The following is a 25,552-nucleotide window of genomic DNA, read 5'->3' on the forward strand; positions in this document are numbered from 1 at the left end:
AGGTGAAGGTGGAAATGGTGGAGTTAACATAATCACGGGCATTATCGGAACAGAAACGTTTGAGGGACGTAGCAAACTGATTTGGATGAGGGCATGGAATGAAATGATAGTTTGGGAAAGGTCTGATTTATGTTTGCGGAGATAAGCCCATGTAAAGCGGGTAGAATCATCCACAATTATCGCTAACCATCATGCGCTTGAAGTACTAGGGACAGGGGCAGGCCCATAGATCACTGTGAATGAGGGAGAAAAGAGGGGGATCCTTGGTATGACCTCTTTTCTTGCAATAGTTGTAGAAAAGAGAAGGATCGCCATTGGTCCCGTGACCTGTGGTCGCTGACTTCAGGGCCGTGGGCTTCATGTGAGGTTGCAGCACGGTAGGAGAGGGCATATGAGGTGGCCCTCCCCGGGCAGGTGTAGGTCGTGAGTTCCCGAGCTGCTAAATAGTCATTGCCGAGGCAGGTTTGAAGTGGAATATGTCAAGGCATGTCTCCTCCGTCTGAACAATACGAAGGGCCTCCTTCAAGGGAAGAACCTTTTCCTGATAATTAAGCTGGCTGCATAGAGACTTGTAATTGGGATGCAATCCCATGAGGAATTTAAACACCCGGAGTTGAAGAACATACCCACGATTGACCGAATGGGGATTAGGAGGCATGTAGTGGTCGAACTCTGCCCAAAGAGATGTCAAATGTGTGCTATAAGTCCGCACAGATGGGGGACCCTTGACCAAGTTAATGGAGCAAGTCAGGAGATCACAGATAATCTCCAAGCTGTTTCGCTTTGAGTGAGATTCTTGAGCAGCGTCCCATATCTCCTTGCCGTAGTTTAGAGATAAGAATTCAGCAGCAGATTATGGACTGATACCGTCAAGATGCCACTGGTTAACCACACCTGCAATGTCGAGCCAATGATCATAGTGAGAAGCGGTGGGAAGTGGCGGCTCTTTTATAAGATGCTTCATAAGTTTCCCTTTCAAGGTAATTTGGACGTACTGACGTCATTGAAGAATTTTCATCCGGATACTCTAAAATCAGAGTGCATACAAGGATGATTTGAACCTGGCTCACAATGATGATTTGATTCGCCCTTTCTCAGAGGAGGAGATCAAGGCGGCAATTAAAGGACTCAATGGCGAAGGGGCGCCAGGCCCAGATGGTTTGCCAGTCTTCTTTTACCAAGAGTTTTGGGACTTGGTGAGATCGAATGTGATGTCCACGCTTGAAGAATTTCGCCAAGGGACGGCCAATATGGAGAGAATCAACCAAGCATACCTTTTTCTCCTTTCAAAAATACAAGGCGCAGAAAAAATCGAGGATTTCAGACCAATCTCGATATCCAACTCCATCTACCTAATTACTGCAAAGGTCTTGGCGAACAGGATGAGAGTAGTGATCGGAGAGCTTGTCGGGCCCTCCCAATCAGCATTCATACCGGGCCGCTTACTAGTGGATAGCGCAGTCGCAGCAGGAGAGATAGCGGCCTCATGGAAAAGGCACGGGACCAAGGGGTTCATGTGGAAAGTAGACTTCGCCAAAGCATACGACACGCTAGATTGGCGCTTTCTTTGGGCATCAATGAAGCGAAGGGTTTTCCTGAAGGAATAGATCACATGGGTAAAGAGATGCATAACTTCACACTCTTTCTCGGTGTTGGTGAATGGGAGGCCAGAAGGAAGGTGTATACAATCGCAAAGAGGTGTAAGGCAAGGTTGCCCGCTTGCCCCTTTACTTTTCGTCCTAGCGGTAGACACACTTGCCATGTACACCAACCTAGCAAGCTCCCACGGTCTCTTAAAGGGATATCAGACAGCAAGTCACCCTGAGGGTATCCCATTACTGCAATATGCAGATGACGCTATTTTTTTTATAGTAGGCTCGGTGGAGGAGGTGAAAAACTTGTCCACCTTACTAAATCTATTTGCAGACTTCTCTGGCCTACAGATCAACCAGGCTAAATCAGCTTTTGTGGGTATCGGCCTCTCTCAGGTGGAGGCATCACAATGCGCAGAGGCACATGGTACACCACTTGGAAACCTACCTATGTGATACTTGGGCCTGCCACTGACCGCAGGAAGGATGACTAAGGTAAATTGGCAGCCTGTGGTAGAGAAGGTCGAGAGACGACTAGAAGGCTGGCAAACCATGGTGCTGTCTAGAGGAGGTCGACTAGTGCTAGTGAGGTCGGTCTTGTCCTCAATTCCCATCTTCCACCTCTCGATGTTCAAGATGCCAGCAGGAATCAATTAAAGGCTTGAAGGCCTGATGTGTCGTTTCCTGTGGAAAGGCTCTAGCTTAACGAGGGCCGAGGGCTGGCGCTGTTGGCATGGGATATCGTCTGCAGACCTACCAAACAAGGAGGCCTAGGTGTTCTCCACCTAAAATGCATGAACATAGCACTACTAACAAAGTGAGTGACACAGCTTTTGCACCCAAGGGAAGACCTAGCCATCCAAATTTTGAGCGACAGCTATGGTTGGAGTTTAAACTAGGAGAAGAAAGCAACTCCAGGCAGAGGAATGTCGCCGTTCTGGCAAGGCCTTAGACAGATTTTCCCCAAGTTAAAGACTTTTTCACTTCCCGACTTGGCGATGGCTCCTTGTTTCGCTTCTGCAGAGACCCATGGTCTTCGGACATCCCTTTGAAGGAGGCATTTCCTCAGCTCTATGCGCTGGCCAGATGCCCTGATGCCACAGTGGCAGAATGTTGGGACACCGTATGGAATCCAACGGTAGACGGTGCTCTCTCAGATCAAAGGGTGGCAGACTTCTTAAGCATGCAACAAGCTTTGTTTCAGTGCCGGCCAAGATATGGTGAACAAGACGGATGGACTTGGACAGACACTCCCTTTTCTACTCGGAAGGTTTACATGAAGCTATGCCAGGAAACGGATGATCAATCAACAATCCAGGCTTGTCGGGCCATTTGGCACCTCAAAATTCCATTAAAGGTTGTCGGTCTTGCACTCCACCAACCCTAGGCGGCCATTAGGGTTTTACAATATTGGGCCTCTTATGAAAGGCCATCTAGAAGGTACGCATAAGGGCAAAAAGGTAAATGCAAATATAACAAGAAAAGATATGGGCGCTAACACCCTCCCTCGAGATGGTAGGTAGATGCTTCTAACTCCCAGCTTGGACATATGCTGCTGAAAAAGAGCTCCTTGCAACCCTTTAGTGAGAAGATCGGCTACTTGTTGAGTTGTAGGCACATACAGCAATTGAATACTCCTCTGATTAATCTTCTCTCGTATGAAGTGTCTATTAATTTCAATATGCTTTGTTTGATCATGCTGCACTGGATTATGAGCTATGTCTATAGCCGACTTGCTATCACAGTATACGCTGATGGGCTCTGTTGTCAGTAACCGTAGATCATTCAAGATAATTCTCAGCCAGAGTCGTTCACAAATACCTTTTTTCAGTGCTCTGTATTCAGCCTCTGCACTTGATAATGCCACAACTGTCTGCTTCTTACTCTTCCAGGTAATCAAATTTCCTCCGAGAAATGAGCAATATCCAGTAGTTGATCTCCGATCACTCAATAAACCGCCATAATCTGAGTCTGTATAAATTTCCAGATTAATCCCTCCATGTCTCCCGAACAGTAGCCTATGTCCTGCTGTACCTTTTAAGTACGACAATACTCGAGTTGCAACCTGCCAATGAGGCTCTCTCGGACTCTGCATAAACTGACTCAGAAGTCCCAAAGCAAATGCAATTTCTGGTCTCGTATGATTTAAATAGATAAGTCTTCCAATCAGTCTTTGGTACTTCTTCTTATTCAGGGGAGTTGCATCTTCACACCTGCCTAATTTCAGATTTGCTTCCATTGGGATTGCAGACGGTTTACAATCACTCATTCCAGTCTCTTCCAACAGATCGATAATATATTTCCGCTGACAAATGAAAATGGCTTTTGAGTATGCAATCTCTATACCCAAGAAATACCTCTACTGTCCCAAAGATTTGACTTCAAATTGCTCAGATAGACGTTTGCCCAATGCATCTGTCTCTTGCTCATCATCACCAGTGACAATGATGTCATCCACATATACAAGGAGAACTGAGACGTGTCCTCTTGAGGACTGCTTTACAAACAGAGTGTGATCACAATTTCCCTGCACATATCCCATATTCTTCAATGACTGGGAGAACTTCCCAAACCATGCACGTGGGGACTGCTTTAGTCCATACAAGGTTCGTTTTAACCTGCAACCTTTAGGTGCGGCCAAGTGTGAGGAATAGCCAGGGGGTAACTGCATATAAATTTCTTCTTCCAGCTCCCCATGAAGAAACCATTCTTTACGTCATATTGATGCAATTTCCACTCAAGAGATGCTGCCACTGCGATCAACACACGAACTGTATTTAACTTTGCCACTGGTGCAAAAGTCTCCTCATAATCAATTCCATTGCATTGAGTATACCCTTTGGCCACTAACCTGGCTTTATACCTCTCTATTGTTCCATCAGCACGGTACTTTATGGTGTATACCCATCGACACCCAACTAAACGTTTGCCCTGGGGAAGATCGACAATCTCCCAAGTTCCATTCTTGATCAGTGCTTCCATCTCAAGATCCATAGCCTCTCTCCATTTTTCGTCAGCCAATGCCTCATTTACTGACTTAGGAATATGAGTATTATCTAATTTTGTCAAGAATGCTTGAAACTCAGACGGCAAGTGTTCGTATGTCACAACATTAGAGAGAGGATACCTTGGTCATTGAGTACATGCTCATGTTCCTTTCCGTAGTGCTATAGGCCATCCATAATCGTTACTTTGACTCGATATCTCCACCTGTGATTCTTCAGGCTGATCTGCAACTTCCTCTTCAGATTGAGCTGCATCATCTCCAACCTCTTCTGTTACTGGATCAGCTACGGCTGTTGCCTCAATTGCTTCTTCTACCGGACTTCAATTCTCTCCCACAGCTTCATCACTAACATGTATAGGTATGTCATATACCCTTCCATCTTCGAACACACTACCTCGGTCCAGTAACTGGACTCTGGTTTTGGTCTCATCTTTGAAGAACGGTTCCATTTCGTGAAATGTCACGTCAGCAGAGATGAACATTCTCTTTGACTTGTATCTCTTCTTCCCTTGTGAGTAGCCCACAAACACACCTTTAATTGCCCTTGGACTGAATTTATCGACAGCCCTTTGCTCGTGGACAAATGCTGTACATACAAATATTCGGGGCTTCAAATGAGTCTTCAACTTAATTAGAGGAAAGACTATAGAAGTGATATCAAATGTGTTGTGGAAGAGAAGAGGAAGATAATGACATACTCATAACTGAGTACATAGGTGGGTATGTATACCCTAAGAGAGAGAAGGATAGATGGGCTAATGGGCTTATAGAATAGGGCCCATTAGCCCATAGTAGCTAGTCTCTCACTAACAAAATGGACTCTCATAGTTCAGAATTTTTGAGGGCAAACGATCAATCAGATGTACGGCAGTAAGTACTGCTTCTCCCCATAAATACTTGGGCACATTGTAATGATAGAGAAGTGTCCTGGCTGTATTCACCACGTCCTATCTTTCTTTCCGCGACTCCATTTTGTTGTGGAGTATTAACACATGACGACTCCTGTACAATTCCATTCATCCGGAAGAATGAGGCCAACCTCTCATTAAAAAAGTCTTTCGCATTATCAGAATTGAACTTTCTTACAGAAATCCTGTTTAACACCTGTCACCTCTGATTTGTGCTTAAGTGCACCCAAGACAACCTGGTACAATCATCTATCAGATTAAGGAACCATCGTGCTCCGTTGAGAGAATTTATGGGTGCTGGTCCCCACATATCCCCATGAACAAGTTCAAAGGGAATATTACTCCTTTCTCCATTCCCACTATAAGAGGCTCTTTTATGTTTCGCAAATTGACACGATTCACACATTACATTTAAAGTATCAAAATTCTTTGCATATGAAGGAAAAATATGTTTCATCAACCCAAAAGATGGATGTCCCAAACGAAAATGTGAAATTTAAAAGTCTTCGATTTACTCGTCATTGTTCCTTCCTGGAGATTGAGCGTTCACCATCATTCCCGTCTTTGCTTCACCCGTCATGTAAATAAGTCCATTACTCTCCTTAAAGAGTGAAATCTTCAAGTTCCTTGCCTTATCATATGCAAAACAACCAGTACAATCAATATTAGTGCACATTTGACATCTTGTACCAGGCGCTGACGAGACATTAATTGTGCCTTTAAATTTGGCACATGTAAAACATTTTTAAGAACTCCCAGATTTTTAATATTTACGTCACCAATACCAATCACCGGTAGGACTTCACCCCCAGCAGTGAACACCTTCCTGCCCCCTTCATACAGAGTGTAAGAGTGGAACTGTGATCGATATGGTGTCATATGATCCGTAGCTCAAGAGTCTAAAATCCAGTCCAAATAAAGATGATCATTAAAATTCACATGCTTACCAGGTCGGCGGCTGGATTTCACCATGGAGGTAGATCCAACTAATGCCTTCAACTTTTCTAACTCCTCTCTGAGAATGTTCACCGCATCTTTGTCTCGCTTGAACCCTCCTGAGCTGGAGTCACACATCTCCTTTTCTCTCTTTTGATATTCCTGAGCAGAGACAGTGTGCCTGCATTCTCGGTGGCCGACCATGTAGGTCCCAACAATTCTCCTTGGTATGACCCTTTCTCTTGCAATAATGGCACACAACATTGTTCCGATAGCCTTTTCTTGATATGACTTCTCTTTGCGATGTGCATTCCCTGAGTATTAGTTGGACTAGCACCACTCTGATTTTGCTCGGTTGGGCGCTTCTGCTCCTTAGACTTAACCATCAACCCTGCTCCATTCTCCTCCTTGGAAGTTCCTGAGACTGCTTGCTGCTGGCAACTCTCCTCCTCCAGCACAATATTAATTGCTTGTTCAAGATCAGGTACTCGCTCACAATGGAGAATCTGTCCTCGCAACGTCTCGTATTCAGCATTCAGTCCCATCAGAAATTTAAACATCCAATCACGAAGTGTATATTCCCACTCATCTGAACTTAAAATTGGCCTGTAGTAATCCAGTTCCAACCATATAGACTGTAATTTATTCACATACTCGGTCACTGACCTGTCTCCTTGTTGGACACTTCAGGCCTTCACAACTAGATCATATGTCCTCCACACAGTACTCCATTTAGAGCTGTCCTCCTAACATAGTCCCAGATCTGTTTGGCAGTCTTCAAGAAAGACAACTTTGGGAACACGTCTTTTGTCATGCTTCCCAGCAAGAAGACATGAACGTTGGCATCATCTCGCTTCCACGCTTTGTATGTTGGGTCGTCGGGATCGACCTCAGTGATTAAGTGATCATCCAGCCCCCTGCCAAGCAGTGTGAGCTCCACCATCTCCCGCCACTGATCAAAATTACACCCATTATAATGAAGTGGTTTGGCAACTGGTGGTATCACTGATGATACTGGGTAAGAGGTGACGCCACGGTCTTCTTCTGTGCCACGTGAGGAATCCATCGTACTGGAATGTGCCATCTTCAACTTGGTTTGAATCGATGTGCAACTGCAACACAATACGACAAATACCACCAACGAAGGATTCCTGCTTGCACAACGCTTCACCCAATAACTCCTGCTCTAGACAGCATCAACCGGTACACCAACAGCGTCAACCGACCCTCTACGGCTTGCTCAAGCCAACAACCAATACACCAACAGCGTCACATGACGCTCCAGACAGCCTCACCCGACGCTCTATGCCCACTCGATCAGGTACACCGTGCTCGATCGATCAACAACCAATAAGCTCCTTGCTCTGATACCGTGTCAGCCTTGCACTCCACCAACCCTAGGAAAAACTCATCCATTCACAATGATGCCCACACATCTCTATTTGAGATGTTAACATGGGTTTTACAATATTGGGCCTCTTATGAAAGGCCATCTAGAAGGTACACATAAGGGCAAAAAGGTAAATGCAAATATAACAAGAAAAGATATGGGTGCTAACAAAGGTTAAGATCTTTAGTTGGCTCTTACTACGCAAGAGACTGGTATCACGTTTTCCGTCGGAGGATCCTCTGCGATGTGCACTCTATGCACAAATGGTGACAAAGACTGCAACCATCTATTCTTTGAGTATCCAGTCGCCAGTTCGATCTGGGCTACCCAAGTGCACTTGGCGCCGAATGTGACGTCAGAGCAAGTTTTTAGGAGTTTATAAGGTAAAGGGGCCATAGGAGGCGGGAAGTGAGTGGTTGAGCGCTGACAGTGCTCTGGGCGATATGGCTACACCAAAATGAGGTGCTATTTAGGGGGGGCAAGGTGTCCAAGGAAGGGCTTGCCCACACGGTCGGAGGCCTCATGGCATGCTGGCTCGATAGAGGGGTAATCAGTTAAGAGAGGGGTTGACCAGGTGGTGAGGAGAGCTTTAACTATCTCCACATGTAACTCCCGGTGGTTACCGCTTTGTCGGGTGACCACCTTAAATCACTTTTCAAAAAAAAATAAAAATCAAAGGGCATACGAGGTAAAGAAAGTGCCAAGAACTCAATTCAGATGATTGAGGAGGCAGCCCTTGTGGCCGAGTGGCAGCGGAAGTAATAGAGTCGTCAGTAGCCATGATACAACCTGAATCGGCGCGGGCCAGGACCGAAGTGAATGTTACTCTGTTGACTCCGTTGAACAAAGCTGGGTCAATTGATTGCAAACAAAATCAGGCGACATAGGCGGAGCCTTGAGCTGATACTTCTCGAGCTGATATCGAGAAGGAGAGTTCTTGTGCGTCGCAGACTGGGAGTCAGAGCCAAATCACGATGACTAGTTGGACAGAATCACCATCCAAATAGAGTCGCGATGAATTGCTAGGAACAAGCTTCTAGATTTGGATGGAACCGCCGAAGAGTCGGCGATCACGAACCGGCGAGCATGAACTGATGAACTGACGAACCGGCGAGCTTCTAGATTTGAAGCATGAGGAGGTCCGGCGAGCTTGAAGAATCCCGATGAATTGGTAACTCTCAGACTTCTCCGAGAGTAGTTAGCTGGAGAACTTGAAGAATCGCCGAGAATAGTTCTTTGGAGAACTTGAAGGATCACGATGAATCTGATAAGTCCTTGATTAGGACTTACCAAAATAAGAGGCACAAAGCTTCAGTCACACGTGCTCTCTGATGTTGCACGTGTGAGAGTTTGAATAAAGATTGGGAAGCAGCATTATATAAAGAAGGCGGGAGCTCTCCACCAGGTATCAAGAAAACAGTTGAAGAAGCTACGTCGAGCGGGAGGAGTATCTCTTTCGCGAAGAGCTGGGGATAACGATCCGGTCTTCAGCTAGATTCAGATCTATAATTCTGCTACAGGAGCTGGGGAAGCCGATCCGGTTCTCAACTACGCCATTCTCCCAAGGCTATCGCACTCCACCTCATGATCTGGTTTTCTGTTCTCATCTGTCATTGTTTTACCGCTTGGAACTCTACTGAACTCTTGGATCTGGAAACATAATCGTCCATTGATATCTTAGTTGATATGATCAGTGCATTGATTGAGATCAAAGTCTCGAGAGGAATTACTGACTAATTTTGTTCAGTACAAATTAGCCAGTACCTTAACAGAATCTTGATTGATTGGCAAACCTGATTTCTCCCGCGAACGTCAGTAACTCTCCGATCTGGGCGAATCAAGGCGGCTTCGCCAGCGGATCGTGGTGGCGGTCGGTGACGCCGAACGATGAAGGCACTGGTGAGCGGCGAGGCGGCAACAGCGGATCTAGGCAAATCACCGGCCGGCAGATCGTTGCTCTGATACCATGTCGAAGCCCGAGGAGAGAGAATAGGTCAAAAATTTTAATTCTCATATTGAGTTCTCTTCGAGTGGTTACATATAGACTAAGACAAGAGAGAGAGCATAATGGGCACATATAACTAGGCCCATGGAATAGAAATAAAGACTATTCAACTCTCCAGATATCTGAGGATAATCTTTTGTTGACTCAAGTATCTCGATGAACTAGGTTTGATCGAGAATTGGGAATTAGAATCAAGGGACAGTAGTGTTTGATTGTTTTGCACCTATCAATGCTTAAGCTTGTGTTAGAGTGCAATCTGTACTTTTGGCAATTGCTATTCGTTACTTTTAAGTTTATTTTGTGAACCCAAAGCATTCATAACCTTTTTGGCATTATGTGTAGCCTATTATTTGTTTTATTATCAAACATTATACAAGACCTATCCTGAACATATGTTTTGGTTTCTAGTGATAAACATCAGCTAAATGTTCTTCATGCGATGCTATCTATGATGACTGACATTTTGGAAGAAAAGGTTTCTAAAAGCATCTTTGATGTGATTATTCGAAATATTCTCAAGGAGGGAAAGGTACTTTTCATTGTCATTTCATTCCATTTATCTATGTATTGTTGGGAAACATGGTGTTCATAGAATGTTATATGTTATTGGTGCTCACAGCTTCTATTTCTCTTCGGCTTTCAATGAAATGCCCAACATTACTATCGTGAAGGTTGTCTGAAAGTTCAACTTATACAGAGCTTCCAATGACATGCAAAAAGATTAAGAAATGGCCCAGAAAGGAGATGGAAAAGATTCAAAGGCCCCTTTGATCGGGGGTGTTTCGGCAGGATTGGGATTACACCACAAATAAGACCCTAAGGCCTCTAAACTCCGTCCTTTAGACATTATACGTGCTGCCAGGGGTATGGGGCTGCCCTGAGTATCATAGGTCCTTTCTTGTAGAAGTTCCTAATGAAAATTGAGGTCATTGTGGGGTATCTCATCTCTAAGATGTTCCTCTGCATGGAATGCGCTGTGGTTCCTCAAGTGTCAGCCACAGAGAGGAATGTGATCAACTAGGGGGCTATTTGCCATTATCCACTCGCTCGGGCTCTGCGTTTCTAAGTTTGTTATCCTAACCGTCTCCTCTGCTCTACCGCTTACACACCTTACCACATTGCCTAGACAGGTTGGCCATGGATTCTCCAACAAGTTTCCTTGGTGTGTCGGTGATGTTTACAATGATTGCACCATAGTTGGCCCTTCTCATCATTGCAAGGGCCTTTAGGGAGGATAGGATTTCTTCCGTCAGTGATTGCCAAAAGTGGAGTTAATTTGATGCTGCTGAACAGTTGGACCTAGAGACTTGGATAGTCACTTTCCTGGGCAGAGGCCTGACCAGACAGGCAGAATTCTCTACAATGCTTTGAGTTTGACCGCTCAAGCACTTCTCTTCTTTGCAAATTTGGATGACGATGTCTTCAAATCCTAGTGTGTTCTTGGTTAAACTGGGATAGCAATAGAAATTCAGTCTGCAAAATAGTGAGGTGCACCTGTGAATTTGAAAAAAATAAGGCGGAATGCAAAGGCTATTGATAATAAGTGAGCTGGCAATCCAAAGGCTGCAGCCTCTTTTTAAAATTATTAGTTATGAAAGACGGAGCTCCAGATCCTCGGCCCGCAGGGCAAAGGCGCCGGATCTGTCTCATCTTCAGCATACTGTGGTAGGGCAACCAATCCGGTCATACCTTCCAATTTGATGTTATACTTTTTCCGCTGGAAGTTATCTTGTGGAACTTCCTCAAATTGAGATATGAAACTACATCATATGTTCTGTATTTTTTTCTTGAAAATTCTCCATTTTTGAATTGTGTCTGATCCTAAACTTACGCGAGGGTTGTAACATTCTGGTATCAGAGCCATTCTGCCATCAGATTATGGCAGTTCTGTAAGAGAGTGTGAAATCATTATCTTACAAGGTTGCCAGTAACCAACAATTTGTCACAAATGTGTTGGTGCACCTGATGTAAGAAATGGCATCCATTAATGTGATACGATACTGTATCGAATGGTAATATTCTAGTAAGAAGATACTCACAATTTGTCTCCACGCTCCTTGCTTCCGTCGTATAGAATACCCACGGGGCCTCCGATCTCCTCTGCACCCACGATCCTGGAAGAGCCTCTCGCCGAATGCAGCTCCCGCTCCCCCCAGAATAGCCAGCTCCAGAAGTCCCAAAAGCCCCCCCTCCCCTTTCCCTTGCCACCTCCTTTATTTATAACCCCTACTTCCTTTATTTCCTTTCTAAACTAATTCAAGAATCTGTTAGTCAGTTGGCCAGCTCAGTGCCAGCTGGCCCACTAACATCCCGCCCTTTCCTTCTTCTCCTTTCATACATTCTTATAGGAACCGTAACATAATGCAAGGTAGGTCCATCGTTGCTGTCTCAAGGTTGGTCCAGAGGGAGTGTGTGGGTAAGAGCAGGCTGGGTATTCCTGCAAGGTCAATCAAAGATGCAACGTAAGCTCAGAAGTTAGGAAAAATGGAGGATGTCAGTAGTGTCATTAGGGCAGGCAGGTTGTTCTGGTACAACCAAGGCTCAGTAGCGCAAGAGAGACTGTTGTCTCTGTTGAACACAGGTCATTGGTATATGCTTCACTGGAGCTTATGAGAGTTTGATACCATGACCGATGAAGCTCTGTCACAGTGACGGGGGAGAGGGAAGAAGACATGTAAATGAAGAAAAGCGAAAAGCCTATCTATTGCTATGAAAGAGGAGAATATAACAACGAGATATACAGCAGGTAGTCATAATGGCTGTTTTTTCCTAGAACTATGTGTAGTAACGTTTGAAGGATAACATAGCTGATAACACTTTCGAGAAACGTTTAAAAATGTTTAGAGCTTGGAAATCTTATTAGAGTTGTAAAATATTTACCTCTTAGTAATATTCTTACTGGACAATATTTCCATTTTTTATTGCTTTATGACTTGTATCTGGTCACTTGTTAACCTCTCAGGGCGGATCTCACAAATCTTTAAAGCTTGCCACTTCACTTGTTCAAAATTGTGCGACATCTTTAGAGCCACATGTCCGTGGATTTCTAAACTCATGTATTTCTGAAAGGGAATCCTCTGGAAATGAGCTGAAAGAGTTTTATCATGAAATTATTTATCAAATTTATCAGTGCGCTCCTCAAATGCTTATTGCTGTGCTTCCCAACTTGACCAAGGAGCTGCTGGTAGGTGTTCTGAGATCCTATTGATTTTACTGTCAATGTTGTTGTATTGATCAAATGTTGACAGACAGATCAAGTGGATGTTCGCATAAAGGCAGTTCATCTGATTGGAAAACTTCTCAAACATTCAAGACTCCAACTTGCTGTTGATTATCGGCCACTGTTTGTGGAGTTTCTAAAACGGTTTTCTGACAAATCTTCTGAAGTTCGATCTTGTGCTGTTGATTGTGCTAAAGCATGTTATTTGGTGAAGCCATCTGGGCCTGAAGCTTCTGAATTCCTCTGTGAGAAACAACATTTTCTACGTGGATTCTGTGTATTTCTTTCGATTATAGGCTCTTCATAGTTCCCCAGACACTTGAATCTCTTTATTCATCTCCTTCAATAACCCTTGCAGCTGCCCTTGAAGGACGCCTCTTGGATTTTGATGACAAAATAAGGATTCAAGCTGTATCAGTCTTCTGTGATCTTGCTAAGGTTAAGCTGGAAACTTTTCCACCTGAACTAGTTCTGCAGGTAGCAGAACGTGTCCGGGACAAGAAGGTACTTAAGGAGTAAATTGAATGCCTCAAATTGACTGCATTATGCTCTTGTAACTTTGTTGCAATGCTAGGTTTCTGTGAGGAAAAAGGCTGCTGTGAAGCTTGTGGAGTTGTATTGCACTTATTGTGTCAAATCTTCTGAGGGCTTACTTCCCTTGACAGACCACTTTGAGCAGATACCCAGTAAACTATTAACTCTTTGTTTTGACAAAGACAGCAAAGAATTCAGGTTCGGCATGTAGACTTCTGAGAATGTGTATGTACTGTTGAGAATGTGCTGGCCTCATATGGGATTTAATATTTTACAGTGTCCAAAAAATGGAGCTCATGCTTGCAGGAGATCTCTTTCCTCCATCTCTTTCGGCCAAGGAGAGAGTTTGCCATTGGATGGCTTTGTTTGCATTTTTCTCATCGCCGCAACGGAAGATATTTAACTCTATCTTGGCTCAGAAGCAAAGGTATATGTTCTTGGTGCATAAAAAACACAAGTGCTGATTTCTTTTTCTGACGACCCTCTTTTAATCAGGTTTCAGCAGGAAATTAAAACTTACTTGGCTCTTCGAGAAAGGGGGAAGGTGCTTTTCATGTTAACAAGTCATTCTACATCCCTGTTCCTTGCTTACTCTGTACTGCATTTGAGTCTTCAATGCTACTTGCACGATACTTTTTCTCTTTAAAACGGATTCCTTTGGCCTTCAGCATGAACTCAACTAATCAGTGCAGAGTTGCAGAAGTTATGCGTCTTCAGTTTATCACAGCTTAGCTGGGAAGACCCTCAGAGTTCTAGTTTACTTCTAGATTTCACCCACAAGGATGTTGAAGCTTATTCAATTTCAATTTGACTACTTTATGTAATTTTTTTTCAATGCATAGCGTGGTGTTCTTCCATCCAGACTTCCAAAGTGTGGAACTGTGGAGTGATCTCTAGTGTCAAAGTACCAAAAAATATCATTGCGTTATATGTTTACCCTCGTTTTTCTGTTCTTGCCTTGGGAATTATGTTCTCATATGGAGACAATCATAAACGAAAATTTTAGGTTTAGGAATATGATAGAGACCTTGATGTCGGGATTTTAGTTAAAAAATAGAGAGCAATAGAATAGGAGCTGAATTTCCTGTGCCAGAATTTGCTGCTTTCCCCTTGAGTGTTTTGCTTCCTTCTTCCCAATCCTTGTTGAATTGGTTCAGTGAGTACATCTTCTTGCCTCCCCTCTTTAGAGATTGGCTACACCTACGTAACATATCATACTTGAAAATGACAAAAATACCCATGACACGGATTGGGTATTGTAAAAGAATACATTTAGAGAAATAAATGACTTCACCATTAAGGAATGTCTTAAAACTTTGTCTTTCTTATTCTATCTTCTTGCTCCATTCTGCATTTGCAAGTGAATATTGTTTCTCGAATATCTTACTACGACTGTTTGACATTTTCATCGGGAAAACAGACCTTTGTTACTCTTGAAGGGGGGAATCACGACTTCATTATTTTCTTTATATTAAATGTTGCTGTATCTTTTTGACTTATGTGGAACGTTTGATACTTTTGAGCTTCACTGGCCTTCTGTTCTCGCTCAGTTTACTTCACTTTATCTTCACTGATGAGTACTATTCTAAAATTTTCAGCTTGTGTGCATGTGTTTTACTTTTTTTTAGGTGTAAAGTCCGTTGAGTTGGAGTCACTTGTCATTGCAAGTATTTTTGGCCTTACGATAGTTTAAACCTTTGTTTCAATGAAGGCAAAGACTTCAGAAGAAGTAAGGGAGAAGATTTCTGCATGTCTCCAGAAGATGGCTCTTTCCTTCAGTGATCCTGTCAAAGCAAAAGAGGGTTTTGGGAAACTGCATCAAATGAAAGATAATAATATTTTCAAGGCATTGCATGGGTTATCATGTGAACAGGATTCTTCAAAATTACAGCAGATTCAGGTAGCGTTGATTCCTTTGGCTAATATCTTTATTGGGGCTGGGGAATCAACCCTAGTATTCTTTTAAAAATGTCTTCTTTGGTGCCATTGTGATAGCCCTTTCTTTGAAGTCCATGTGAAATTCTTATATCGGTAGAAGAAGGCAGAATGTATTAGTTCATCTTAGAAGGTGTAAGTTGTTATGAAGGTGTCTGCAGTGGCTCCACAACTAAATGTTATGGATCAAGCTAATTGTTAGATCATACGGCCCAATAGTCATGTACTCTTGTATTAACGGGCCCATGTTCTATAAATGGGCCCGCTCATAGTGAAATATGACCGTTGATTCCAACGGTCACATCCCTCCAACGGTCGATCGTCACCCTCTCTAAAAGAGGGAAACATTATGTATGATTGTGCGTTCGCGTAACTGAAAAAGATACGTTCTTTGTTATTGTTCAAACTTCTCGCTCAAGAACTCTCACTAATGAGAAGGACGATCCGACCCTCGCACAGTATCAAACTATTTTTTAATTGTTAGAGACTTTATGAAGTTCTCTCTTCAAAGTTTCTCTGCAGCTGAGAAACTATTAGTCAGGATTAATTTAGTCTATATGTAGAATACTCTTTGAACTCATGTTTATTTACCAGTTGGCCCATCTTCTTCAGCTTATATGATATGTACTCAGGTGGGTAATTAATGGGTTTGGCCTTCAGGCGCTTATGAGACACAACGTATTCTTTTCGATCAAACCCTAGACACAAGGTGAATAAAAGATTGCCATCGTCGTCGTTCTTGACGAATGTTTCTTTTTGCTAGACAGTATGCTGATCTTCTCATTTGAGACAGGAAAAATAAGCTATGGAAAATAAGCTATTGAACCACTTGGTACCTGATTTCAAATTTGTATTCCAAGAATGCGGGGAGACAGAGACACTGCTGTCTTTGTTAGTGGGCAAAGAGATGTTTTAGGTTTTTCTGGTTTGCTTGGATAATGCAGGGCCCCATTCAATGGTTAACTGTCTCACCTCCGCCTATAATGGACCATCACTTCTTGCTCAGATGCCACTCTCGTCTGTTGTCAAGGTGCCGTACAGACAATATATTTTTGTTAGACGCAAATCTATGAAATACTACACTAGAGTAAGATGCATCTGTGTTCAATACTTTTGTTGAAGTCAAGGATGCCGGTATCTTGCCATTCCCACATGCTCAATTTATGCTCTACGATCTGGGGGGTTTGGGCTAATGGAAAAGTCATATTTTAATTTTAGAACGTGTCTTGGGTTGGCCACATTATGCACGTATGCAGGTTTGTTGTCCACTTTATGATAACTTAGATCTCCTCAAGTATAATTTGATGTGAATGAAAATACATCAAGTGTAATTTGATGAAAATGAAGAAACAGCAAACCATTAAATATTGTAGTACGTGAACAACACTTCACTTCTAAACCTCTTGGTTTCCCTCTTAGAGAGATGGTACCTTATTTGAAGGAAACATGCAGGTAAGGGAAAATGAGGAGAATGCCCTTAGGGGGTGTTATGATCCTGGCATATGCACTGGATTGAACAAAAATCTTGATATGAGATCTTCAATGAAATTGTGGTATATAAGAAATGTCAACGAAAACTCAACTCAAGATAAGTCAGAGCATCCAAATTTAGCCTTGAGAGCTGGATCTGCAAAATTTATAGAAAGAACAAAGATTCCAAGAAAATAACTGGGTAGTTGCAATTGTGACGGTGCTCTCTACAAGATTTCAATCACACCCAACTTTATTCAAAGTAATGTGTGTTGCTTTAGGTTGCACATGCAAGTTGACAACATCTCCTTGTGGTATCACGATAAGGGCGTAGAGGGATCCTATCAGTGGGCAAAAATGACAGAAATACCCTCACAGAGGTCTGGATTGGTATCACATTAAAAGCAATGTAGATGTTAAAAGCTTCTGTGGTGCACATTCAATTTCCAGAAGTTCAGATCAGCATTTGCTCCTGAATGCAGAGGGGTTTCTTCATCTGCACGGCTACCAGTCTGTCAAAGATAACAATTGTAAGACCAACTGTATGTAGTCTTCAGAAAGGCCCAGGAATCTTCTCTGGTGCCATTGACACCCATGTCAATGTTCTTGCTGTATTGATGTTTTCTAAGCCCTAGGTGGGTCCTTTAAAAACAATGGGGCTAATGTAAAGTCTGTTGTAGATCCAACCATCTTACCTTCTTCTTAGGTATTGCTCTTGCCTCTTGTGCACCTCTTCTGCATCTGCTGCGACTGGATCTCCATTTTCTTGACCAAACTAAGTGGAGGTCCTCCATAATGTGGTCCTAATTTTCTTTGTAAAATGCACCATAATCTTCACCTTAAACTCTTCTTCCTCCAATCAATTTGGTCTTTTGATTCGTTCATGGTTGTCTGATACACTTGTGAGAGATGCAAGAGAACAAGAAGTGAGGCGAGAGTGAAAAGAAAGGGAAATCCAATGTAAAGATGAGAGAGCCATACTCCTGTACATTAAGGGTTATTTATATGTACCCTTCTTCAACCTCGGAAGTGGTTATCCCTTTGCCTTCCAAAATGGGTATCATCTTCCTGGATGGGCTTACTATGGGAAGCTAGTACTTTCCTGGTTTAGACACCGAATTGTGTCAAAAGTGGATCTTATGAAATGGATGGTGCTGAAAAATATATTTCCTTTGTGTATTATTTCTTGTTTATTATTTCAATTATTCTTTCAGGAAGCATTTTTGAAGAGGATAGGGGACAAGCATCCCAATTACGACTTTTTTAAAGTGCTCTCCCTGAAATGCGCGCATTCTATATTCTCGGCAGATCACGTGTACAGTATGATCGAGGACTTGCTTACAAGGAAGGATTCGAGGGATCAATATTTAGATACATCCACTTTTGATCTTCTCTTTGTATGCTCAAGTAACTTGACCATTCTCTTCTTTAATAGAATTTCCTTTTATTTTAATTTTTTTCCGTTTTTCTACTTGAGACTTTGAAAAATATTGAAAGGTTTGATATTCTTTTAATCTTCTGTTACATATCTTTCATTTATGCTTTATCCCTTTTTTTGGATGTTGTCATCAGTCTTATGTACTTTCCCAAATCTGCATCTGCATTATTTATCTGTCATCCTGTGAGCATTTTTGTCGGTAATATTGTTATTATCATGTCTAGCCTTGCCCTGATGAGGTCTACCAGGGAAATTTTGAATCCGGTCTAATATTGTGACACACCAATGCCATAAACTATAACGATGACAAGTTTTTGTAAAAGGCACCAAAAAGCTCTCATGTATATGTTGAATCATCAATCAGTTTTACTTGATATTTTACTATGGGGTATTTTATTTTCCTTATCTTTGTGTACAGTGGGGATTACATATTATTTTCATGCTAATTCACAGCTTGCTCTTTATCGTTTATGATCTAGTCTATTGTGAGCACATTCCCATCTTTGCTTAGAGGTTCGGAGCAAAAATTTCTTCGACTCTTCCCCTCAGATGTTGATCATCTGAGTGAAAAGCTTCTACAGATGTTAACCAGCGCAAGCAGTCATATTTCCATTAAATTAAGGTAGCTGCTGGTGATAAAGCTTTGGTTACTTTTTTTTAATTGTTCGTAAATGCAATGAAGCCAAGTCTTTTATTCATATATGTAACAAATATCGCAATGTGTGAAAAATTTGAAACTTCTGGGTTTTCAGTGATGTGTACCCTTTCTTGGAGCTTGCATGCCTTGAAGGCACTCGGGCTCAGTCTAAACAAGCTGTTTCTACGATGGCTTTGTTTGCATCTGCTCCTGATAAGTTGATATTCGATGAGCTATGTGAGGTAATGTTCTCTGTTAAGACCCTAAATATTCCGTTTCTCTTCCGAACTGAATATCTGGACAGAGAAATTTTGATATAATTTATGGCTCATGCATGAGCTTACTTTTGAGGAATTGTTCACATAGTTTTGCTGGTGATCTGTTGAGTCGATTTAACCCTATTGCCACAGGGGAAACAACTAAAGTATTTCAAGTCCTTTATCTCGTGACCTTTGAAAATCATTAAATTGTCTCAAAATTTAAATCACACAATAATTCTCGTTTCTTTCTCATTCTATTTTTTTATTCACTTATCAGAAGCTCCTTCGTCTCCTTTATGGAGGTCGAAATGTACCGACAGTCTTGCAATCTCTGGGCTGTATGGCGCTGTATTTCTTTTCATCCTTTCAGCTGTACGCTGAGGAGATAACTCAGCACATCGTTCAGCAAATTGTTTTTTCTGCAGATGTACGTATTCACCACCTTAAATCCTGGTTCTTTGAGTGGGTTGCATGTGATCTTTTATTTTATCAACATTAATTTGAAAATAATATCAACTTTTGTTTTTTATTTTAAATTTTGTAGGTTCGTTCAGCAAAGAGGGAAGGTATTCTCCAGGGGGGTAACACCTGCAGTGCCTCTTGTCAGTTGAAAGTAAGTGATGAAACGCCACCCTGTCTAAATTTTTTTATTTATTCCTGTCATTAGTTTGATTTTATTTTCTTCTTGAACCATTTTGCTGAAGCCCTCTTTTCTATTTTTCTCTTTCTCAAATTGGAAATCTCCCCAGATTTATTGCATTCTCTGGTCGAGCGCCAATGTGGATTACAAAATAATTCTTTAACCAATACTCTGCCTGCGAAAGCTGTTTAAAACAAACGTAGGAAGTATAATAATGAGGAAATGAAATTAATTACATTTGGCACGCCTGCTGTAACCAACTTCTCTTCTTTACCTTTCTCAGCATAGGATGTTTACTTTCATCTAGTATAATAAATAACTTTTGATTTTTGGAGGTTAATACTATTAATTAGGCACACATACAATGCCTGTTGCAAGTCTTATATCTTTCTTTAAAATCTTAAGATATTTATTCTCCTTTTTGTGCATCTTTATTCACCTGTCAGATTTATGGATTGAAAGCACTCGTAAGGAGCTGCTTGCCATTGCAAGTGTCTCATTCTCAGAATCAAATCCGGGGGTTGTTAATAGTTCTGTCCAAGATACTTCTTCACGAGGATGGAATCTTAGGTGTTGTGTCAAGGTAAACCAATGGTTCCAGAATGATTTTCCCAGATATTTCTGATCAATATTTATTTCCACTAGTGCAAGTTAGATGACACATCCTTGTTTTTATTATCTGGAAGGGGTCAGTGCAATCCTGAACGATTTTTGATAAAAAAGTTGATGAATCATAGATCAGACCATCTCAATCAAAATATTTTTTGGCCGATAATTATCGATCTGCATGATGATTGTCGATTAAGAAACTGTGGATGCTAAAATGATTGCACCCCTCTGTCCCTTTCTCTCACTCAGATTTATCGTTCAATAAATCCGATAAAATAAACTATTGATAGAAAAATGAATTCCTCTCTCTTTCTCCCTTTCTCCCAATTATCAATCAGTTTGATCAGTTTGACATTTCATGATCTATCGGATACTTGCTCATAATAGTGATTTAGTCTATCTAAAAACAAATAAAAATTCCTGCTCTCTCTCCCTCCCACTTACACAGAATTGGCCAACGGATCATCATCTGGTCTTCTTGGTTGAATGAACCAACTTGGTCCGATCTTGATCCAGCAAGTCAATTGATCAAATCAATCAATCCAATCACAACTAAGGCCATTCAATCTATATAATCTCTAACCGGCTGATCTAGTCTGATCCATATTGATTGCTGATTATTTATCTTCTCTAATTTTTCCTTGTCTGTATGAACAGTGAAGCTGATGCGGCTCACCTAAGGTTAGCGGCTGCCAAGTCAGTTGTCCGCCTTTCCACCAGATGGGATCTCCACATACCACCCCTCCTGTTCAATTCTGCCATGGCTCTGGCAAAGGTGAACCAATCTTCCCTCAGATCAGTCTTTCAACTTATCAAGAAAAGATAATCAATTTTTATCATTCCTAGCGAAAGAACTCATCTGGCTCTTTATAATTCTCCAGGACCCATATCCATTGGTCTCCCATTCTTTTCTCCGCAAGATCAATAAGTTTCTCGGGGACCAAGCCATTCCCAAACGCTATGCGTGTGCCTTTGCTCTAGGTTGCTGCCCAGAATCTCCAGAAAACACAGAATCAGACGTAGGTCATCATCATCATCGTATTTATCTTCTTCATCATCATCATATTCATCATTCCCATCATATTCTTCTTCATTTTCTTATTCGTCTTCTTCTTCTTCTTCATCATCACCGTCATCAATATTGTCATCACCATCATCATCATCATCTTCTTCATCAGAATCATCATCATATTATTCTTCTTGTTCATCATCTTTGTTATCATCATCTTGATCATCCTTGTCATCATCATCACAATCATCCTTGTTGTCATCACCATCATCATCATTTTCTTCTTCTTCATCCTCGTAGTAATCATCACCATATTTTTCATCATCGTCATCATTATCATCCTATTCTTCTTTATTATTGTTATCATCATAATCATCATCGTCTTCTTTAATTCTGTATCGTCATCATTATCATTATCATCATCATCATCATCTTCATCATCTTCTTCTTCTTCTTATTCTGTATTATCATCATTATCACTTCCTCTTCTTTATCATCATCATCATCATCAACATAATCATCATCATCCTCTTCTTGTTCTGTACCGTCATCCTTATCATCATCATCGTCATCATCATCATCTTCTTCTGATTCTGTATTATCGTCATTATCACTTCCTCTTCTTTATCATCTTCATCGTCATCATCATCATCCTCTTCTTGTTCTGTACCGTCATCCTTATCATCATCATCGTCATCATCATCATCTTCTTCTGATTCTGTATTATCGTCATTATCACTTCCTCTTCTTTATCATCTTCATCGTCATCATCATCATCATCAACAACATCTTCTTATTCTGCATTATCATCATTATCACTTCCTTTTCTTTATCCGCATCATCATCATCTTCTTCTTCTTCTTCCTTGTTCATTTTTTCTGATTCAGAATCATCTGAAAGAAAAACAGAAATCCCTTTATCCTTGACTAGGCTTGGAAGTTTTTGATAGAGTTCTTCAGAGAGTACAACCGGAGAGCTGCCTTTTCCGGTGGCTCTACTCTTCTGGAAATGGAGGGAACGGTGTTGACCTCATTGCCAGCATATATCGTCGTCTTCCTGGTCCATCTCCTCGCCCATGATCCGGGATTCCCGGCAGTTGATTCCCAGGATGAATCCGGCTTTGCCACATTGTGCAGGTACTTTTCTTGGTGGATCATTATAGAAGAAAGAAACAAGATGGTTTTACTATTTTCTAAATTTGATTTGTCCTTTCACCGTTGTCATTTTTTTCAGATAATGTGAAAGAAATTATACCCTAAGATGGCATTCCATTATATCCCACTTTTACTCATGTTCTTGTTTCTAACGAAAAAAGTTGATTTTTTCTTTAGTGATTTTCGATCATTTAATCAGATATAAGATGGTTAGGCTATTTTCTTAATTTTACTCATGTTCCAGTTTCTACCGAAACAAAATTGTTTTATCCCCTTGGCTATCATTTATTTAGTCAGATAAATGAAAAAAAATATGCTACAAAATGGATGTTCCAATTTCTCAGTTTCACTATGAGAAGAAGTCGATTCATCCTTTCGTGATTATCACTAATTAAATCAGAAAAAAATGAAAGAAACCGCTGCAAGGTGGCGTTGTATTTTCTTAACGTTGGTCCTGTTCTGGTCTTTAATAGATTAAAATTGATTCATTCTCCCTCAAACTCTCGTTTTTTTACTTGGGCAATATTAGCATACCCCAGATTGGAAAATCCCTTAATTTCTAAACATGTCTGAGGTTCTCATGAGATCTCAATCTCCACAGCCCTCTCGTTGCTTTTCTGCGAGCTTCGATCGATCCGGATGTTTATTATGGAAGCAATATCGATGTTAACGAGATTTCACCCTACTTGTGTGGGATATTCTCTGCTATAAGGAAGGCTGCGGATGGCGTTGACTTGCGATTCTCCCCGGTATGACCGTAGAATCACAATGCTGTGAATTTTATTTCTATTTATTCTTCGTAATGGGCGGGTATTTATTATTTTTTATGTGCTTGTCTTGTTCTTGCTGCAGAAGGTGCATTGGCTTGCAGAAATTGGCTTACTGATGGTGAAGAAGTATATGGAACATACCCAGCGGCCTATGTCTCTCTCATCCCGGTTGATCCTTCTCCCTTCATCATTATACAAGGTTGGCGATGGTGCCGGTGGCCTGAAGGTCAGACTCCCTAAAGTCTATCTTGTTATCTCTACCACTTTCTCTATTTCTCTCTCTCTGTCTCGATTTGTATCTCTATCTCCATCTGTGCTTCTATCTTTATATTTATCTCTATCTCTTTCCCAAACTTGATCTCTATCTCTATTTTGTGCATCTCTCTCTCTATCTCTTTTTTTTTTCTTCTATCTCTTTCTCTATCTTATCCCCATCTCTCTGTCTTTCTGTCCCTATCGTCGTCACTGTCCGTCTGTCTCAATCCCTATTTTATCTCCGAGTTTACCTATATTTACCTCTATCTCGATCTCTATCTCTTTTTATTTCTGTCTACATCTCCATCTTTATCCCTATTTATTTCCATCTCTATCTTTATCTCTAGTTACTTCTCCCCCATCTAGATCTCTATCTCTATTTATTACCCTCTTCGTTTCTATCTCCATATTTTGATCCCTATGTCTTTTATTATTCTTTCTGTGTCCATCTCTAGTTATATCACTGCAACTATCGTTTTTACATCTTCATCTCTATGTTTGTCTCTGCTCTCTCTTTCTACCTCTATCTTTATCTCTATCTTCTCTCTCCACATCTCTATCTATTTTATCTCATTTTCCTCCACATCCTTTGTCTCTTTATTTCTGTATCTGTTTTATCTCTTTCAATCTCTATCTCCATTATATCTTATTATCCTCTATATCTATTCACTATCTACCTCTATTAATATACTGTCATGCACTCTCTCTCTATATATATTTATCTCCATCTTTCTCTAATTTGATTCTCTCTCTTTACCTGATCTACAATTTCATCTCATTTCTCTCACCTCTCTCTAGGGCGGGCCCCACCTGGAGGCGAGCTTAATGGAGAGGCTACTTCGGGTTTGGTTTCTCTCTCTATCTTATTTTCCTCCAGTTTCTGGAATTTTAAAACAAGTTTTTTTTTCTTTTTTGCCAGATGGCATTGCCCACCAGGACGGATGACATGAGGAGAGAGAAAGAAACAGGGACGGGGAAGAGGAAGAAGATGGCGTTGGAGCCGTCACGGGCAAAGAGGGAGAAGGACGAGGAATATTCTGGTGGAGGGAATATTCCGTCGTCGTGTTCCTCCGTCATCACTGGCTCTGCGGTGGATCCGCTTAATCTCTAGTGTTCGATCTTGGCCCACAACGGCAGTTTTATTTTTTATATAGTATCTATCATAGTAGATAATTATATATAATGTATAGATAATGTTGGTTGTGTGTGAAAATTAGTGGACAGTTCCTGTCCAGTCCCAGTATTTAGCAAAGTCTTAAACCTTACCTAAAGTTCAGTCTAGTTTATTCAGGTGCAATTCTGATCTGGTCAAGTTGATTAGTCAATGTTAAAGTCAAATTTTAAACTAATAGTCAAAATTTCAGGAAAAAAATGAGGTCCACGAGGATGTCAGGTGAGGTTAGGGAATGGCACGTCTGGGACGTGACGCCCCGGATGTGACAGGACGGATGACGATCACACGTCCGAGGATTTTGGAAAAATCCGTCACATTCGCGTCACCGTCATGGTTTGTGGCATTCCTGCCACTAGATGGCGTCACCGTCACATGTGATGGGAAAAAACAAAAAACAGCCATGCAGAGGAGAGAGAATTGGAGGGGCACATCTCCAATTATCTTTGGATGACATCCATTTGCGCGTGTGAATTTATGCGTAGACTTTTCTGCAAAATGCCAAGAAATTGAGGTAGCGACACCATGCGGCGAAATCTCGGCAGTCAAAAAGCTTAAATCTGATGTTTTAAAAGCCTTTTTGGGTCATTTTTAAAAATCTGTCACGGCTGT

At 41.5% G+C, this 25,552-nt stretch overlaps 1 protein-coding gene across 3 annotated transcripts in view; it reads left to right on the forward strand.

Annotated features, from left to right (window-relative positions):
- The window catches only part of LOC144706112 (ARM repeat superfamily protein), a 29,547-nt gene extending 4,629 nt beyond the window's left edge, over positions 1-24,918 (forward strand). The window contains exons 4-24 of one of the 3 annotated variants that reach the window (XM_078579015.1): positions 10,247-10,367; positions 12,801-13,022; positions 13,087-13,303; positions 13,417-13,562; positions 13,633-13,790; positions 13,870-14,019; positions 14,088-14,136; positions 15,304-15,492; positions 18,212-18,394; positions 18,915-19,057; positions 19,188-19,314; positions 19,610-19,759; positions 19,877-19,945; positions 20,419-20,555; positions 21,239-21,356; positions 21,463-21,600; positions 22,521-22,726; positions 23,346-23,493; positions 23,597-23,740; positions 24,568-24,612; positions 24,689-24,918. In XM_078579015.1, the coding sequence (XP_078435141.1) occupies positions 10,247-10,367; positions 12,801-13,022; positions 13,087-13,303; positions 13,417-13,562; positions 13,633-13,790; positions 13,870-14,019; positions 14,088-14,136; positions 15,304-15,492; positions 18,212-18,394; positions 18,915-19,057; positions 19,188-19,314; positions 19,610-19,759; positions 19,877-19,945; positions 20,419-20,555; positions 21,239-21,356; positions 21,463-21,600; positions 22,521-22,726; positions 23,346-23,493; positions 23,597-23,740; positions 24,568-24,612; positions 24,689-24,880 (3,052 nt within the window). In that variant the 3' untranslated portion in view covers positions 24,881-24,918. Of the gene's footprint in view, positions 1-10,246; positions 10,368-12,800; positions 13,023-13,086; positions 13,304-13,416; positions 13,563-13,632; positions 13,791-13,869; positions 14,020-14,087; positions 14,137-15,303; positions 15,493-18,211; positions 18,395-18,914; positions 19,058-19,187; positions 19,315-19,609; positions 19,760-19,876; positions 19,946-20,418; positions 20,556-21,238; positions 21,357-21,462; positions 21,605-22,520; positions 22,727-23,345; positions 23,494-23,596; positions 23,741-24,567; positions 24,613-24,688 lie in introns of those variants that run through there. The other 2 variants (XR_013582173.1, XR_013582174.1) reach the window with 2 other exon arrangements.
- Positions 24,919-25,552: the final 634 nt, after the last annotated feature.

The sequence above is a fragment of the Wolffia australiana genome, chromosome 7 (genome assembly GCF_029677425.1).
Source record: "Wolffia australiana isolate 7733 chromosome 7, ASM2967742v1".
Classification (NCBI taxonomy): domain Eukaryota; kingdom Viridiplantae; phylum Streptophyta; class Magnoliopsida; order Alismatales; family Araceae; genus Wolffia; species Wolffia australiana.